General features: G+C 46.5%; 3 protein-coding genes across 3 annotated transcripts; 2 read left to right on the top strand and 1 right to left on the bottom strand.

Moving 5' to 3' along the window:
• Positions 1-445: 445 nt before the first annotated feature.
• On the bottom strand, positions 446-3,818 carry H6S33_002268 (uncharacterized protein; the record flags this gene model as incomplete). The annotated part of the gene is made up of 4 exons (XM_044833637.1): positions 446-868; positions 945-2,939; positions 2,994-3,404; positions 3,462-3,818. The coding sequence occupies 4 exons, from the start codon at positions 3,816-3,818 to the stop codon at positions 446-448; spliced, it is 3,186 nt and encodes a 1,061-aa protein (XP_044693411.1).
• Positions 3,819-6,825: 3,007 nt separating this feature from the next.
• H6S33_002267 (uncharacterized protein) lies at positions 6,826-13,561 on the top strand (the record flags this gene model as incomplete). The annotated part of the gene is made up of 7 exons (XM_044833636.1): positions 6,826-7,431; positions 7,573-8,226; positions 8,282-8,800; positions 8,858-10,101; positions 10,155-12,943; positions 13,002-13,453; positions 13,508-13,561. 7 exons carry the CDS (start codon positions 6,826-6,828, stop codon positions 13,559-13,561), a joined length of 6,318 nt encoding a protein of 2,105 aa, XP_044693410.1.
• A 2,285-nt stretch (positions 13,562-15,846) lies between these two features.
• On the top strand, positions 15,847-17,690 carry H6S33_002266 (uncharacterized protein; the record flags this gene model as incomplete). Its single annotated transcript, XM_044833635.1, has 5 exons — positions 15,847-15,953; positions 16,024-16,221; positions 16,285-16,395; positions 16,448-17,208; positions 17,266-17,690. The coding sequence occupies 5 exons, from the start codon at positions 15,847-15,849 to the stop codon at positions 17,688-17,690; spliced, it is 1,602 nt and encodes a 533-aa protein (XP_044693409.1).
• Between the last annotated feature and the right edge of the window lie 904 nt (positions 17,691-18,594).

Here is an 18,594-nt window from a genome sequence, read left to right as displayed (position 1 = left end):
ATCTTGTGTTCGCGTTTTCACAGATCTAATCATGGATGAGATCCGTTGATAGCGATACCGAGAAACCAATGATATTCTGTGTGCTCCAACTATTGTCTTACAGCATCTCAACTATCTCATCAATCCAACCATATGGTTATCCGAAAGATCAGTCATATTCCGGAATTATTTTCCAGAATAGGAATTGAAATTCCAATACCTAAAAGTAGAAAGTAAGTCAGGGAACATATTACTTAGGTCCCAGAACCGCCGAAAATCATGTCTAACAATAGTTGCACTTTGTGATCATACGGGTAAATCAGGTTGAAGTAAAATCGATTCTAAACTGACGAGCTGAATCTAGGGAAATGATCAAAAGATAGTCTTTAATTACAAAGAAAAAGAAAAAGGAATGTCAGTCGATGCTTTTCCTACTCTTACCCGGGCCCCAAAACAAGTCTCAAATCTACCCCAAATGACCGATACTTCTCCAATAGTTGACGTACAAGTCGATATGCTTCTTTTCAATGCCACCTGAATTTGCCAAGGTATCCGATGCACCTCGCGACTTTTGGGTATCCAAAATTACTGCTCCACTGGCCATTGATGTAAATTCCTCTTCTAAGAATTTCACAACATTGCCAGCAGGATTTTTCTCATAGTCGTCGATTGAGCGGACCTTGTCAAGCCATTGATCGAAGGGGATCACTGCAGGCTTGCCCTCCTCCGAGGATTTGAGATCGAGGGCTCGAGAAAGCAAAGTCAGGATGTCCATCCAAGGTTGACGCATGGGATTCTCAAGGTGATAAACAGGGGCAGGCTTGGTGGGCTGAAGAAGGAGCTCGATAACAACTTTAGCTGCCCGGTCTACTGGGATCCAAGACAGTGTCTGTTTCATATATGCGTTAGTGCTGATCCAAATAATGTACAGTAAGTGTGGAAGTGAAGGAGTGGATTAAACTTACACCTTGGACAGCTGGAAGGCTACCAATTGTCTGTGAAGATTTGAGAATTGATGGGAAATGCTCCTTGGGACTCCAAGCACCGCTGCTCTCCGATCCTGTAAGCTGGCCAACACGGGTGATTATGGTCTCGACTCGTCCGGCATAGGTACGGCCTGCTTCCTCCAGCATCTGTTCGCACACCCATTTTGCTTCGGGATAACCGAAATGGTCTGTTACATTTGGGTCGGGCATAGAAATTTCGGGAATCAGAGGTGTTCCGTTGAGAGAAGGATATCGTCCCACAACAGCCACAGAGGATGTGAAAAGAATTCGTGGAACGTTTTCCGTATTCAGTGTGTTTGCCGCAAGTGCAAGCTCGATGATGTTCTTAGTTCCTTGGAAATGGGGTTCGAAGGACTCGAGGGAGCGATTGAAATCCATCGGCCATGCATTATGAATAATGTGTGTAACGCTCTTTAGAGAGTTGTAATCTGCAGAAGAAAGGCCAAACTGTGCGGACTTAAGATCGACTTCATGAACAGTTATCTTCTCCCAATGGGATTTTGGAATCTCAATACCACCTCTTTCGAGGGCTTTCTTTTGTCGTAGGTTGAAATCGCGGATTGCAGCACCGGTGCGGCGGTTGAGGCAAATTACCTTTGAAACATTAGGAAGGCCCGAAAGCTGAGCTAGAAGGAAGGCACCAAGACTACCAGTAGATCCTGTAATGAGGACAACTGCACCAGAGTTTGAGTCGAGCGAGTTAACAATGTTGATGTATTTTTGCGCCATGTTTTTCACACGGTCCTCTCGGTCACCCGCCACGACAGCTTTCCCGGCCAGAATACCAACCATCTTTTCAATAGTCGGATAGGTGAAAATTAGATCTGGTTGGAGGCTGCCCCCATCACCTCCAGACTTGTTCATTCCCGCGACTATTTTGCGCCTAAGAACTGTTGCTTGGAGAGAGTCCATGCCGAGTTCAAAGAAGTCGTCTTGGTCGGTCCATTCGTCGTCATCCCCGAGATTCAAGCCTCTTTCCACCATGTTTCTCAACCAGGTTCTAATATCCTCGGTCTGCCCTGCAGGAGGCATAGCTTCAATCCCCTCGTGCTCGGACTTTTTGTACGCTTCCTCGATCTCGTCTGTGAAGTCTTTCACAATGGTCTTCCGGATCAAACTGCCCTTGTCGGTTCGAGCAAGTGGTTTGTAAGACGGAGCTGTCACAACTATCATGCTCTTGGAGGTGATCTTGCCATGTGCATCGGTGAACTCATTTCCGGCCTCGACAGAAGGCCAGATGGAGTCAATGTATGATTTGACTTGAGCTTCATCTGTTGGGTCAATTTCGATATTGGTCTCAACGATCAATCCGATGTTGAATCTCCCATCTCCAAAAGCGATTGCATCCTTCACCTTGCTATCATTTGAAACAGTCGATTCCATCATCCTTGGGAGGATCTTCTCTCCAGTTGCAAGAATAAGCAGGTCATCTGCACGACCAAGAACCCTGAACTGTGTTTCCGGTTGGAGGGGGTTGCATTGAAGCAAGTCCGATACTGGAAACTCAACACCCCATCCGAACGGGTAACCTATGAGCTTGAAGAGGCCATCTTCAGCCGGTTCTACCCGCAGACCGATGTCTTTACGGAGCTGGATATAATGCCAGTCGTAGTCTGGACCGGGAATGAATATAGGAGCAATTGCACCGATTTCGGTGCACCCCATATGATTCAGAAGCTTTACACCTGCCGCAACAAGTGCCTCTGCATTACCGGACTTGATCGGTCCTCCACCAACAACCACATAATCTAATTGTTTAAGGACATCCAGACCTTCGTTGTTGGGTAGCTTCTCAATATCCTCAAGAATCGAGGGAACAGACATAAGGGAACGGGCATTACAGCTGCGTATCAGGGCAAGAGTAGACGTTGCTGTTGGAATTACAGAAGCTGCAGGGATGCAGAAGGGCTTGCCGATCGATAATGAGAGTGATATTGCGAGAAGGCCAAAACCCTATAAAAATTAGAAAATATACTTTATTTCCCGAATACCAATATGATAACTCACATGGAAGAGTGGAAGTGTAGAGCAACTGACACCGTCCACCTTTTCTTCAGGGCCAAACAAATGATTGTTTGCATATCCCAGAAGATATTTGTGCGGGTGATAAATTGGTTTCGGCAAGCCGGTGGTGCCGGAGGAATGCATAATGACTACATTACGATCCATCTCATCGACGACGTTGTAGGTTGGGGGTACCTCCAGTGAAGCCCATCCGATTGGATCGGAGTCATCGAGATAACGTTCATACGAGATGGGTTCATAGACTGCGGGTGGTTTTTCGCCTTCATCATAGGATGACAGCGCATCGGTTGCCGCACGTGTGCAGCGGGTTGAGACCAGTACGGCTCCTGCCGATGTGGCTTTCAAGAGATGTGCAATCGCGACTGGTGTAAGCCGTGCTGAAAGAAGAACAACCTAACATAATGTTAGACAAAACCACCGCACTTTGCGCCTAGCAGATGTTTCACTCACAGGTACGCCAAGCGCCAAAAGCGCCATCATGTAGATAATAATCCCCACATCACTGCCCATCAGTATCCCAACTGCGGGGGATTTTGTAACCCTCCCATCTGCGTCGACCTTGGGAAGTTCAATTCCGGCGACGTTAGAAGTGAGCCATGCCTTGCAGCGGTCGACTGCCTTCTGCAACTGTGCGAAAGTAACTGGGACTGGCGGCTCGCTAGAATCTTTGACGCCTTGGAAACAAAAGAGAGAGGATCCATTATGCTTAGCATTGAAGGCGAGCAGCTCAGGGAAGGTTCTTATGTTGTCATTCTTGGTGGCAGCTAGCGGGTGAAGAAGCTCGAAATTTGGCCGGCGAAAAGACATTGTTGTAGATGAGTTTCGCTTGAAAAACTTCTTTAAGAAACTGGTCATACGAATTCTGAGAGTTCTGACCAAGATTTGGAGTTTTTTATAAAAAGTTTTTTGCAACAGAAATTCTGTCTTGCGGTTTTTTGAATTGTTGGATGCCAGCGTGGTGATCTGGAGGAATTCAAGTTCAGCTACTGAAGTAGAGCTTTTATGTCCAAGGCACAGCTAGGACCAGAATAAAGCACGTGGTATAAGATCTTAACATAACATGAGTGAGACTGATCTTGGGTATATATATATCCGCCAACTTTACACACTCCCAACGGCATATGTACATGTACATGTAGAGTACACGCTTTCACCCTAGCCATTACTAACCAGTTCGGGTTACTAATATTATAAGAGGATCCAGGTAAATGTGAATGTGTTTTTGTACTTTGATCCTGCAGTCGCTATACAGGATTGAATGCTACTACTCTCTTGGTCAACGAGAGTGTATGCCATTAGTCTTGGTACCTGTAGGTAAAGTCGGACTTTTCACTAGTCCATCGGCCTTGGTTGCAATTGTAGAGTGCCTACAATTGTACCTACCTACATCCTCGAATCCGGGTCAGAGTCTGCGTCCGGAGTAATGGGCGTTACTCATAGGTTGTTGTCCTGCCGAGGTAATGGATACATCCGTATTCAATTTTATCACGTATTTAGTCAAAAATAGGTACATACACAGCCAGGTAAGATAATAATGGCTATGATTTGATGAGGCTTACTGCCTCTCGTATCAAGCTTGTTTTTCATCGATTGAATCTTCAATCATGTACATACACATGCAGCCTTCTTTCTTTTTCCTTTTCCGGCGATGAGCCCGGCTGGTTCCTTCAAGTGGTATCATAATAATATCTTTGCCCGAGAAAGGATCGTTTACCTTGCGCCAACCAATCATGGTTCGCATCTATAGTCAATGACTGGATACAACCCAGGGTACAGTACGCGAACGAAGAGGAAGGAAGAGGGGGGGGGGGGGGGGGCAAGCATGCAGCAAAAGCTGTATCTCTATTGCTTCTTCTAGAAAACTCTTTATATGGTAGTGTCAATTGTGTGGTGTGGCATGGAGTAATGAAGCATCCCAGCACAGGGGACATGGTAAAGTTAGAGGGGACCTCCGTATGGCCATATGAGGTGTTCCAATCTTCGCTAATCTTTCGACATGTAGTACCGCATCCAGGGTGCAGATATGGATCGAGTGATCGTGCATTCGGTCCCTGAGAAGACAGAAGCTTATCACGGGGCAAGAGGCTAAATATCAAAATAGCCTAGGGCAATAATCACGTACTTGATTTTTGCTCTACGATGCTAGTGGGATGATTTCGACATCATTAGTGGGTGTGGATCATGTTGTAAGCCGGGTTTTGGGGGTCGCCTTGGTGCACATGGATAATGTTCTTGTCAATCGTTTCTGCATCAGCGGATTACCCGCGGATGGGATATGTTCTAGTTGCTTGATCATACCTTCAGCTTCGGCTGCACTTTAGTTTTAGTGTAGTTATAAAATATATACTTCGGTGGGGCCGGAACGTGTAACGTGTACTTTTCCCGTACAGCGGAAGATTCAGATGTGACCAAATTTATCTATCACTAAACACTGTCAGATTACAATTTGTCGAATCATTAAACTCGACGGATACATTCAGTAAGGGCCCTTAAGCTTCAAATACGAAAACCAAGGAGGCGAGGTTCGAATCTAGCCAGAGATAACACCCTATCTGTATTAAAAAAGCTATGCTGAGTCTTTGATGAAAAAGGGAAAACCACAGAAATTTCAAAGGGGCTATTCGAACCGAGAATAGAACTCGGTTAAAGATTTACCAAAGGAAAGTTGAGGGGTGGTAGAGATTCTAGTGCGTAGTGCTTGTGGTGTATACAGTTCAGATTACTCGGAGTACATGCCAAGACATATCGCACTGCCCGCCCCCCAGCGAATCGACGCTACAACAAATCGGACCTGGATGAAGTATGAACATAATTCATTGCAAATGCAGATGGGTTAAACTACCTGTAAGCAAGGCAGGGTCAACTTTCGCTATTATTCTCCAGAAAACTAAATCTCTCGTTTCTCTATTTCCTAATCTAGTTGATACCTATCCTTCATGGTCGCCGTTCTGGTCAGACTGGACGAGTGCTAAGCTGTGCCCCAGAAGAAGCAAAGTTCTTGGAAGATTATCTGGGACTCGACCCTGGCGGCGGCCAAAAGTTGTGGTGGTTTCCTGACTTCGGCGATATGCACCGAGTTCGGAGTAACCTTAATGGGTGTCTGCAACTCTGTCTGAAGCCTTTGTAGTGGCCAGGAATAACTCTCCAGTAGAGATTCCTGTTCGCCTTCCAGGTTCTTGGGCTGTCAGATTGTGAGCAACTTTGAGGCTGTCAGGCTGTGGCAGGCGGTCCACCTGCTAAGTCCCCAAACTTCAGAGACAGGCCTGTGACAATGACGATGTGGTAAGAATTGAACCATCCTACTATAGATACTTCAGACCTTCTGCACTACTTTTCAATTCTTCATCTCACCCAGAGACATTCTTCCTCATATCTACTCTCGTTCCCAACCCAAAAATCACCTCCATTCTCATCCTCAAAGTTAAAGAGATACTCCCCATATCTCCAAGCTTCACAGTTCCAGCAAAAATAGATATTCCCCAAATATCTCTTAAAGTATCCTCCATATCAATTGACTCTTTAAGACGAGATACCCCCATATCTCCTCTAGAGTCTTCCACATAACGAGACGTCCAATATCATACTTCCAGACAATCGGCTTCTGAGCCGAGATCCTCCTTACTCCCCTTCTTCACACCAACCTTCTCCGGAAACAGATACCCTCAAATCCCCATCACATACAGACAAGATATTCCCCAGTATCTTGGAAGTTCTTTCTGTCCCTACGACTTCACTTGATCCACGATCATCTTCCCTACCCCCCCCAATTGCAAATTCTGATTTTCTCCCCCCAAAGAAATCATACAGCCTCAAGATGAAGACCACAAGTATTCCAATTTTTGCAGGCCAAGGTTCCCTCTCAATATTTTCGCCCAAGGCTCGAACTGTCGCTACCAAAGATGCCTCTACCGCCTCCGGATCCCTGCTGCTTAAGGCTGCCCACCATGCGTTTACCGCCGAACTCTCCAGCTTGACTGATGAAGAGCGCGCAGTTATTGGCATTGACCTTGCAGATTTCCCCAGTCCGGGAAGTCTACTTGAGCCAAAGGAAAAGTATCAATCCTCATGTATCATTCAAGGTACAAGTTTGACACTTTTCCAACTCCTTCGATATCTCTCATACATTGAAACTACTCCCGGTGTTTCGCTTGAAACTGCCGCAGCTTCATTCTCTGAAGTTGCTGGATTCTGTTCAGGATCCTTGGCTGCTGCAGTTGTCGCAAGCTCACATACTACTGTTGATTTTCTCTCTAACACCGTCGAGGCCTTTAAGCTGGCGGTGTGGATTGGATATGAGACAGAGCTATACAGGATATCTGAAAGACAGGAGGGTGAGAAAGAACTGCTGTCCTGGGGTTTAGTGGTTTTCGGTTGGACTCGAGAAGTCGCACTCGAACGCATTGCCGCCTTCAACAAAACGGTTAGTCGGCCCCCACCTCCTCCCTCTCCCTCGTCGCACTCCATCTCGCTGGCGTCATCGCCTAAAGCGTCTTCTTGGGAGGTGTTTTTGTCTTTGCTGCTCGATCTCGTTGCTCACATATTGCAATATGGAAACTATCAGTCCACTGGACCTCTACACCTCACTGCTGTCTCTTCAGAGAAAGTTGTTTCTATCTCTGGTCGTGGCGATATTCTCGCTCGATTCCAGATTGAGGAAGTTGCTGGGAAATTCAGCACTAGATTTACCAATGTGCACACTCTGTACCACGGTGGGAGTGTCATGCAGCCTGTCAAAGAAAGGGTCCAATCGCATCTGATTCGACGTAACCTCAAGTTCCCCACTCTGGCAGAAACAAAGATCCCCCTACGTTCCACAGTTAACGGCAAGCTGCTTTCGCCCGCTACCTCTAGCAAATCTCTACTTGAGCTTGTGTTGGATATGATCCTCATTGAATGTGTCAACTGGGATAAAGCTGTCGATGGAATGGTTTCGAATGCTATTAGAGTTGCAAACGACACACAGACGTCTTTTGTCAACTTTGGTCCGGGAACTGGATCGGTTTTTCAGGCCCAGAGGCCTCCTCACCAGAATATTAACTTGATTGACCTGTCGCACACTTCGGATGCTGCAGCGACATTTGCAAGCCAGAAGCCACTGAGGTTCAAGCCAGAAGATGGCATTGCAATTGTTGGTATGGGTGTTAATATGCCTGGTGCAACCGATGTTTCCGGTTTGTGGAGAGTCCTTGAAGAAGGACTCAACACCGTGTCTGAGGTTTGTCTCTGCGACGCGAGTGATATTTTATGATTAGACCTGCTGACACTTGTAGATCCCTTTCTCCCGGTTTGACGTGTCGAACTATTACGACACTTCAAGCGGTACCAAACCAGTCAGATCAATGGGCACCAAGTTTGGCAACTTCTTGAAAAACCCTGCTGCTTTTGACAATACTTTCTTCAACATTTCTCCTCGTGAGGCAAAGTCACTCGATCCACAACAGCGTGTTCTCCTTCAAACGGCGTACACCGCCATTGAAAATGCAGGATATGTTGCAGACTCTACCGACACTTTCGCTCGGGAGTCCTTCGGTTGTTATGTTGGCGTCGCGACGGGCGACTACAGCGAAAACCTGAGGGACGACATTGACGTGTACTATAGTACCGGTAACCTCAAAGCTTTCTTAAGCGGACGTATTTCCTATGCATTGAAACTCAGCGGTCCCTCGCTTGTTGTAGACACAGCATGCTCTTCATCTTTGATTGCCATCTACCAGGCTTGTCGTGCCCTTGAAGCTGGCGACTGTAACGCTGCCGTTGCTGGTGGTGTGAACGTTATTACCAGCCCTGATGTAAGTCATTCCAACCGCAAATTACTTATGACAATCTCCTAACGCGTGATTTACTAGATGTACCTTGGCCTTGATCGTGCTCATTTCTTGTCTCCTACCGGGCAATGTAAGGCGTTTGATGAATCTGCGGATGGATACTGTCGTTCCGAGGGTTGCGGGATGTTTGTCCTCAAGCGACTTTCTGACGCTATTGCCGAGAACGACCAAATCCTTGGTGTTATCCGTGGTGTGCAAGTCAACCAATCCGGTGAAACACACTCCATCACTCATCCCCACGCTGCTACACAACAGGTCCTTTTCAAACGGCTTCTCAAGGAGACTGGTGTTGATCCTTTGGACATTAGTGTTATTGAGGCTCACGGCACGGGTACTCAAGCTGGTGACCCCGCCGAGCTTGCTTCCCTTCGTGGAACTTTTGCCCAGACAAGAACCCCTGATAAGCCCCTACATATCACCTCTGTCAAGGCAAATATCGGCCATTGTGAAGCCGCATCTGGGGCAGCCGGTCTTTCAAAATTGTTGCTCATGCTGAAGCACAGGACCATTCCCAAGCAAATCTCACTCAAGAAACTTAACCCCAAGATCGCTCCTCTGGGAACCGACGGGGTCGAAATTGCACGCAGTAATCTTCCGTGGGTTTCCCACAGGGAGGGCGCTCGTCGTCTTGCATTACTCAACAACTTTGGCGCTGCTGGATCTAATGGTGTTCTTCTTCTCGAAGAGGCTCCTGAGCTCATCGAGAAACCTGCTGAGCTTACCCGGGCCGCACACTTATTCGCCTTGACTGCAAAAAATAAGAAGGCACTCGAGAATCTACGCCATAAGTACATCAAATACCTTAGGGAGAACAAAGATACTCTCTGCCTTGAGGATGTATGCTATACTGCCACTGCCCGCCGTCAACCATTCGCCCATCGCATTGCAGTAACTGCTAGCTCTTTTGATGCGCTTATCTCTGAGCTAGAAAAGGCAGTTCCTAAGCAGATCCCAGCGAGAACTGAGGAGTCAAAGACCGTGTTTGTGTTCTCTGGACAAGGTAGCCAGTATCTTGGTATGGGGAGAAGCTTGATGCAAACCTCTCCGGTATTCCGTGAGATCGTTCTTCAAGCCCATTCCAGCCTTGTGGGTCTTGGATTTGTTGGTGTGCTACCTATCATGGAAGCCGCTGACGGAGTTGAGCCGGACTTGACGCCTAAACAACGAGTTGAGGCCTTCCAATGCACTATCTTTGTGTTGGAATATGCTTTGGCTAAATTGTGGATTTCTTTTGGTCTTCAGCCTGATGCAGTTTTGGGTCACAGGTAATCACTCTCACATCCTAATATTATAAAATTTACTAACTCTCTCCCTACAGTCTCGGAGAATATGCTGCTCTTGCTATATCTGAGGTTATTACTTTCTCTGATGGTCTTAAAATGGTTGCCAACCGTGCACGCATGATGGCCAATCTTTGCAAGCCATCTGCCAGTGGGATGTTGGCCGTCAACGCTCCTCCGGAAAAGATTGAGGAACTCCTGAAGTCTCGCCCAGATCTCTCCAACTTGACCATCGCTTGCCGTAATAGCACTGCAGACTGTGTCGTTGCCGGTGATCTCCAGCAGGTTGACATTCTTCGCGCCCATCTCAAGGACAACTCCATTGCCAAGTGTATCAAACTCGATGTTCCTTACGGTTATCACTCATCTGCCATGGACCCCATCCTTGAACCACTCACTGCGCTTGCTGGATCTGTCAAATTCTCTGCCCCTCGGATCATTACTGGATCCAACGTTCTTGGAAAGATCATTGGGTCATCAGATATCAACGCCGAGTACTTCGCAAAACATGCGCGTCACACTGTCCACTTTGCCGAGGAAATTCAGGAAATCACATCTCTCCCAGAGTTCTCAGGAAATGTCCGGTATATCGAGATTGGGCCCCATCCTATCTCTTTGCCCATGGTTAGATCCACTCTTGGATCCACTGCCAGTAATGCGGAGTTTATTCCATCAATGCATAAGACAAAGGACCCTTGGGTTAGTCTCTCGGACTCCCTTGCAGGTCTTTTCCTCTCCGGGTTCCCAGCGAAATGGCGTGAGGTATATGCTGGCTCTTTGGCAATATGTGTGGATATTCCATCGTATCCCTTCGAGGATAAGGAATTTTGGGTTGACTACAAGGAACACAACAAGGCAACTGAGGTCAAGGATATCGCTCCTGAGCCGTCGACTGGTATGGCAACTGGATACGCGATGCTTGCTTCTTGCGTCCAGCTTCCAGGTGATGGTGTCGATGGAATCTTTGAGACTCCGATATCCCAACTCGCCTCCTCTATCATGGGGCATCAAGTTGGTGGAGCAGCACTTTGCCCGGCTTCTATTTATCACGAGCTTGCCATGTCTTCTGCGGCGTTTGGTGTTCATTCTACAACAGCTGCCCTGCACACTTTGAGCAAGATCAAGTATTCGCATCCTTTGGTCTATGAAGATGGCTCCAAAAAGATTGTCCGCGTCACCCTGAAGCTTGATAGTCTCACTGGAGATAGCAGCTTCACTGTATCTTCCTATACTGACAACCCAAATTCATCTCAGCTTCATTGCGCCGGTGAACTAAAGCAGATTCCAAAGGCAAGTATTGAGCACAAGTTTAACCACCGAGGCCTCAAGCTTGAGCGTACAAAGATCTCTATCTTCACCTCGAATGGCCGCCAGGGTCCGGAGACAATTCATACCCGCATGTTGTATGAGACGATCTTTCCTCGAGTTGTATCATACTCCAAGCCCTACCAGACCATCAAATCTATGACAATCGATCAGACTGGTACTGAGGGCTATGCCATCGTCCAGATACCGACTGGGTACAAGAGTGGAAAGCATGTCGTCAACCCAGTATTTATGGACACCCTACTTCATGCTGCGGGCTTCATTGCGAACAGTTCTGTCACCGCTGAGGAAGCATGTATCTGCAACGAGACTGGCCAAGCAAGGATTCTCTACGACGAGATCGACTACGATGATACCTTTGGTGTCTTCTGCAGCGTTGTCTACCTAGCCAAGGAAAGCACTTTTATTGCTGATGCCTACGCTGCGAACTCAGCCGGAAAGATTATTGGTGGACTCAAGGGCATGCAATTCAAGAAGGTCAATCTCGCGAAGTTCAGGAAGCATCTTGCCCATACTCTTGGAAAGAAGGCTCCAACTCCTCAAGCAGCCAAGACTATCTCTACTCCTGTCATCCAGCATGTTGCGCCACAGGCCGCCCCTCAGGCTGTTGCCGTGGCTCCAGCTGTTGATGTTGTTGGTCAGGTTGCCAGGGTTATTGCGGAGGTTTGCGGTGTTTCCCTTGATAATGTCACGTCCGGTACCGAGATGGAAGCTCTTGGGGTTGATTCCCTCATGATTTTTGAGATTGCGGATAAGTTGAAGGCCACTTTCAGTCAGATTACCATTGATTCTTCTGAATTGGCCGCCTGCCACACTGTCAAAGATCTCGAGGACGCTATCTCCAAGCACATGCCTGCTCAGAGCGCAGCACCTCCTCCTTCTGCTCCTCCTCCAGCCCCGGCCCCTAAAGCAGCTCCTGCGCTCATTGATACCCCACCACCCAGTCCTCCGTCGGGCCCGGCTCTTCTTGATATCAAGGGTTTCCTGGAATCCATACTTGGAGTTTCCGCTAGTGACATGCAACCTGACACTGATCTTGAGTCGCTCGGTCTGGATTCTTTGACTTCTATTGAGGTTCTTCATTCATTGAAGCAGAGCATTGGAATCGATATTTCGCCGGATACCATGAACGAGTGCAAGACAATTTACGATTTCGAGTCCTTGGTTACGAAATCTATGCCTCGCCCTTCCGCTCCAGCGCCAAAAGACGTATCGCCAGCCAAAGATGACACTACCGAACTGAAGAAAATGCTGCAAATGACCTCCAATCCAGTTTCTCTTCAGACAAGAGCTGGTTCGGGTGCGCCCCTGTTTCTTGTTCACGACGGCAGCGGCATGTGTAACTACTACCAACGTCTGAGCCCGCTCGAGCGAAACACCTGGGGATTCTACAACCCACGTTTCTTTGAGATGGAGCAATGGTCTGGTGGGCTTGCAGATATGGCCTCGGCCTACGCTAAGGATATTCAAGAGACAAGTCCTGGTCCTTATATTCTTGGTGGTAAGTTGCCTCTAACCCATCCCCTTTCATTAAGTGATATCTAACGCGTTACATCTAGGGTGGTCTTATGGTGGAGTTGTCGCATTTGAAGCTGCCCGTCAGCTTCTTAGGTCTGGAAAGCCTGTCACTGGTGTAGTCTTGATTGATTCTCCACCCCCTGTCAACCATCAGGGACTTCCGGCAGAGGTTATCGCAGCGGTTTCCAGGAGGTCCTCGGGGGGCAATGCATCTCGTCAAAAGATCGAGTCTTTGATCAGAACGCAATTTGAGAACAATACCCGGAACCTTGTTAACTACCGGCCTGCTAGTTCTGGCCCCAACCCCAAGATGGTCCTTTTGAGGAGTCGAGAAGGGTTCTCTACAGCAGGCCTGAATTGTGCTCCGCATGAATGGCTATCGAACAGGAGTGACGTTACTCTTGCAACCGGGGGATGGGAATCTCTTGTTGGTGCCAAAATACCAGTTATTGATATCCCTGGTAACCACTTTGAGCCATTTGACCAGAATAATGTAAGCCCCTTCCGCTTCTTTAATACCTCTTCATAACGACACTAATTGTAATAGGTGGCTGCTGTCTCGGAAAGCATCAATAAGGCATGCCGGATGCTGGGAGCTTAGGTTAAATGAATGCAATTTTTTATCGGGATCGGGATAGACTGAGTTTTTTTATTTATTTATTTCTATATTTCTCTCTTTTCTCTTTTTCTCTCTTTTCTCTCTTGTGTCTCTTTTTAGAATGGTTGGGTAATGACTGCAAACATATCTAACGTCTTTGGGGAAAGACAATGACCTGTTTGGAGTGGACCTGTAACTTGGCTTACGGTTTTTTTTTGTTTGACTACTAGCAGTATGGTGGTGGATTGTTTTTACATTATAAGATTTCTATACTTTGCTGCTTTCTTTTTTCTTTTGTCTTTTTCGATTTCTTTGTCTTTATCTTACGGAGTTACTAGAGGAATACTACTTCAATGTTCATGAATGATCAGCCAAGGTCAATCTTGTCTAATTTATCTCGTTTGAGAACCAAAAATGACGAAAATGTCTTACGGGTAAAGCAGGAAGCTTCTCGCAATTTAAAGAATTCACTACAGATATCTGCCGCACCTTAGCGGCAAATGTGCATAGCCGGCTAATCCAACTGCTTGGCTGAAAAACCGAAACTTAAAGCAGCATAGGGAAAGTTGTTCTTCGAATCAGCACCCTTCCCGTTTCTGCTTTGCTTCCCTATTAGAATTTGTTTTGGTGGGCTCTGGCCGAAGGTACAACATATGTAATATTTTATTTCTACTGTTGTGTATATATAACGACTATTGCAGTGTTACTAAAGCATGGCCATGGTGCACGCGCGCGCCGTTATACAACATCATTACTGCACATGGCAGTGCAGCTTCTAGATCTTGGCGTACAGAAGTTGGGCGCCCAAGTCACGAGTATATGCATTTAAAATATATATATATGACGATCAATTCCCTCATGGAAACGAAACGATACACAGAGATAAAGTTATCATATCGCCTCCATAATTGGAAAGAACTCAAGCTGAGAAGAGGGCCTTGGAGTGATTTGTCTAGTATGAGATTCGTTAGGGTTACAGTCAGCTGTAAGATTTCCGTTTTTATATTATAATACGGAAACGCTCGTCTCGTAAAATCGAATTTTTCCAACATTCCCGGCCCATGTCTATGGATAGGTGCAATATTATAGGCGAACCTGGACATCTGATGACCTTCTGCATGTCTCTTCCGTGTATTGATATTATATGTAGGTTATCATATGTCAGATTCCAAGATTGAAGAAAAATCAAAGTATTCTCAAAATACTTTGAGAGAAGACTGCAGCCTACCAGTATGCCATAAAAAGCTATGATATATATCAATACTTACAACTTTTATGAAGAAGAAAAGCAAATGAGACATTCCGAAACCAAATTTTTCTGTCTTATGATTCTTATTTCAGTTATAGTATCGTTCTGGAGAATTTTGTGGAGATACATGTATCTTCCCAATATACGGACTCCGACACGTATGTGCTACGTACTGAGCAGGTTATACATACTTTAATTGTATGATGCATCATTTACGGGGAATGGCCTGGATTACAATATCAAAAGGACAATGATATTTGGGGGATGATTTTGCTAGGACAGAGCTTTTTACTTGCTGTGTAAACGGAGGGGTAGAGTATCACAGCTCTTTTGACTTCAAGAAAAGAGCTCAGAACAACACCTACTGGGTGAGATATATCCCACCGCCGCGATAAGCATGTATTTCCACCCCACTTCGTAAAACGGCTAGAGGGGATCGAAGTGGCTAGGGTTTTACTTGGCATGGACACCTTGGTGGTTATAATCCATCCAATGTTACCAAGGCGGGAGATGTCAAACCAACGCCGTGCGGTTGGCGCTCCTGGGAGTTCTTAAAAGTTCCTAAAAGCCCTAAGCTGTAGAAAGCGTCCACCCACGGTCCAGCGGTGACAACTTGCCCAGCTGCCAAGATGCAGAGTTTGGCTGCCGAGAGGAACCTTGCTGTCCATATGCTTGGGATGGCAGGTAGCAGTTTTACGTGACCGTTTCCCGCCCTGTCCAGGAACCATCCAGGTCCTCACACACTTCTCTCCGTCATATATCTTGCACCTCCTACGCCGTGAAATAACTGATCTCGACCTCCATTCCGTTTAATTTGTTGTGTTGTTTTTTTGAGGAACCCCCTCCCTTTAGCTCAATAATCTTTTTTTTTTTTGGCTGCGGGGTTTTCTCTTCCTTCGGTACAATAGCCAACCGTACATCATTACCCCATCAGAGATTCACATACAGAAGAGATACCATCAATTGTGAGCTTTTGATTCATCAATTACAAGGGAATAATATGCTAATCGACTCGCAGGTCCGATAAAATTACTTCAAAATGGTTCCGATTCCCAAAACCAGTTTATCTCTTCTACTATTGCTTGGGCTGTCCTCGGCCCAAGTTGTTGTTTCTCAGCAGAGCTGTCGCTTTGAAGGAGACGTCCAGTATGCTAAACCCTTCCTTTTGATATCCACGATTTCTTGCTCCAACAATGCTAATCCTTCCTCCTACTAGATTTTGCGAGAATAGCGATGGCCAGTTTGTTGCTGTAAGCACGAGGGCATCTTCCACAACTGCTGCCGCCCCCACTACGTCATCTGTCGCTTCTCCGGCCACCATCACAGCTGCTCCAGTTACATCGTCAGCAGCTTCTTCGACAGTGGATGTAGCAATTACTGCTCTGACTGGGTGCCATATGCACGACAATGTTCAGTTAGTTATATCCATCTCCGTGATATATTTAATTACAAAATACTAATTGATATCAATTGATAGATACTGTACACCTGCTCCCTCCGGGACAGAGATCGCTGTGGCTACCCAAACTTCTTCCAGCGAATCCCTTTCTACAGAGTATAATGACTGCCACAATCATGATGGTGAATTGTAAGGCATATTCCATCTATCATATATCAATTAATTCACTAACGCACCCTAGCTACTGTGTGAATGAAAACGGTGAGGATGTGGCTATTCATGCCCTCGACTCGGACGAAGAATCCCACTCGGAAGAGGGACATGATGAGCACGAGGGACACGGTCATGAGGAGGAAGATGAGGAGAGCCATGAGGGTCATGGTCATGAGGAGGAAGCGGAAGCTCAGAATTGCCATTTCCATGCTGGAGTTGAACACTGCACTGGCGGTACGGCGGCTCAGCAAGAAGCGACCTGTGAACGACCCGACCGCGAATATAATCTTAACATCCGCATTGGCTCACTCTTCATTGTTCTTGCCACCTCCTCTTTCGCTGTATTCGGGCCCATCATACTTCGGAAGATAGCCAAGGGTATTTCGACCACTGGAATCCGCTTCACCATAATCAAGCAATTCGGTACTGGTGTGATTATCGCGACTGCTTTCGTGCATCTTCTTACTCATGCGAACCTATTATTCGCAAGCGAGTGCATGGGAGAGTTGGAATATGAGGGTACGGTTATGGCCATCGCCATGGCTGGGGCATTTCTCACTTTTTTGATCGAGTACTTTGGTGGACGTTACGTTATGCACAGGCGCGGGCAGAGAGAATCCGCGGCTTCGTCTCTAAGGGAGGAATCCGAGATTAAGCATCACTCATCAGATCCCGAAATAATTCATGCGGGAGAAGGTCAAGGGCACGGACATGTTCACTGCATCGATCCCACGGACGACAATCTCAGTGTCTGGGTCATGGAGGCTGGAATTATCTTCCACTCTATCTGTATGTTTAGTCCAGTTTCTTTCTACCAGGAGCAATAACTAACTCAGTGCAATACAGTGATCGGAATCACAACCGTTGTATCTGGCGATTCGGGTTTCTGGAGACTTTTAGTTGTCATCATCTTCCACCAGATGTTTGAAGGTCTTGCTCTTGGCTCTCGGATTGCTGCCTTGACCAGCGTCTCCAGCCTGTCGAAATTGCTTATGGCCGGTGCTTTTGCCTGCATCACTCCCCTTGGCATGGGCATTGGTATCGGTGTTCTTCAGCAGTTCAACGGATCCGACAAAGCCACTCTCATTGCCCTCGGTACTTTGAACTCTTTGAGTGCCGGCATCTTGATGTGGGTTGGCTTTGTCGAAATGTGGGCTGGTGACTGGATCCACGGTTACCTCAAGAGAGCAGGCGTTGCCCTTACTACAGTAGCCATGGCCAGTTTGCTGTGCGGAATGATCTTGATGGGTGTTTTGGGCAAGTGGGCGTAATTTAATAATTTCTAGTTTAATGAGTACCATTTTGTGTTGGATAGAATTTTATCTATCAATATTTTTTTCTCTATATGGTATTGGGTTTTACTTTTGGGTTTATTTTCCTTTACCTCGTCTTTTCTTGATAGGTTTTTTTTCTCTTTTCCCTCGGTCTTGGCTACTTCTTCTTCTGCGGAGCCTTTCTAGATTTTGGCATACTTGTATATAGAGCTGGAGAGGAGAAAGGATATAACGAGATAACGCAGGAATGTTTAATCTACGTACTGCGAGGCAAAAAAAGTTCATTTATAGCGCACTGCACTCTACATGTGCTTATATAGTCGTCGGTAGCACCACTAGTCAGACGCCGCAAGTGTCCGCGAACCACATGACTACTAAATTCACTAAATTCACGTCACACCAAGCAAGGAACCGCTCTCAGCTAATCTAGCTGCTACAGCTACATACCACTCCGAAGCTAGCACTACAGACGATTGATATCGTGATAACATGTTGCGCTCCAACGGCAGTTTCGCTAGCGCCTAACACTACCACCACAGTCAGTACATGTATCATTAAGCTGTGCAAATAAGCCGCGCAGCTGTACAAGACCCAAATCATCGTAAACCAATTATACTATCAGTTGTATAGATATCTAGCCTTGGCGATTTCACACCCCTGGTTTGCCAAGGGATTTGGCGAGTGATTATCTATGATTAACTCTTTGATTTTCAACGCGAGAAATATCCAGCTTCACAGTCCCTATAAGACAGGTGATAGCACTACCTTTCTATTAAGTTCTTACCTTGGAAGCTTTCGGAAGCTGAAGATGCATACATGGAGTTGTGGAATCAACTGCTATAGTTAGTAGTGTAACATCTATCAAACGATGCACAATGGCGACGTTGTTAGTACTTTCTCT

Source organism: Morchella sextelata, assembly GCF_020137385.1.
Source record: "Morchella sextelata strain SCLS chromosome Unknown scls_12, whole genome shotgun sequence".
Lineage (NCBI taxonomy): Eukaryota > Fungi > Ascomycota > Pezizomycetes > Pezizales > Morchellaceae > Morchella > Morchella sextelata.
This window is presented reverse-complemented; position numbering and strand designations above follow the sequence as displayed.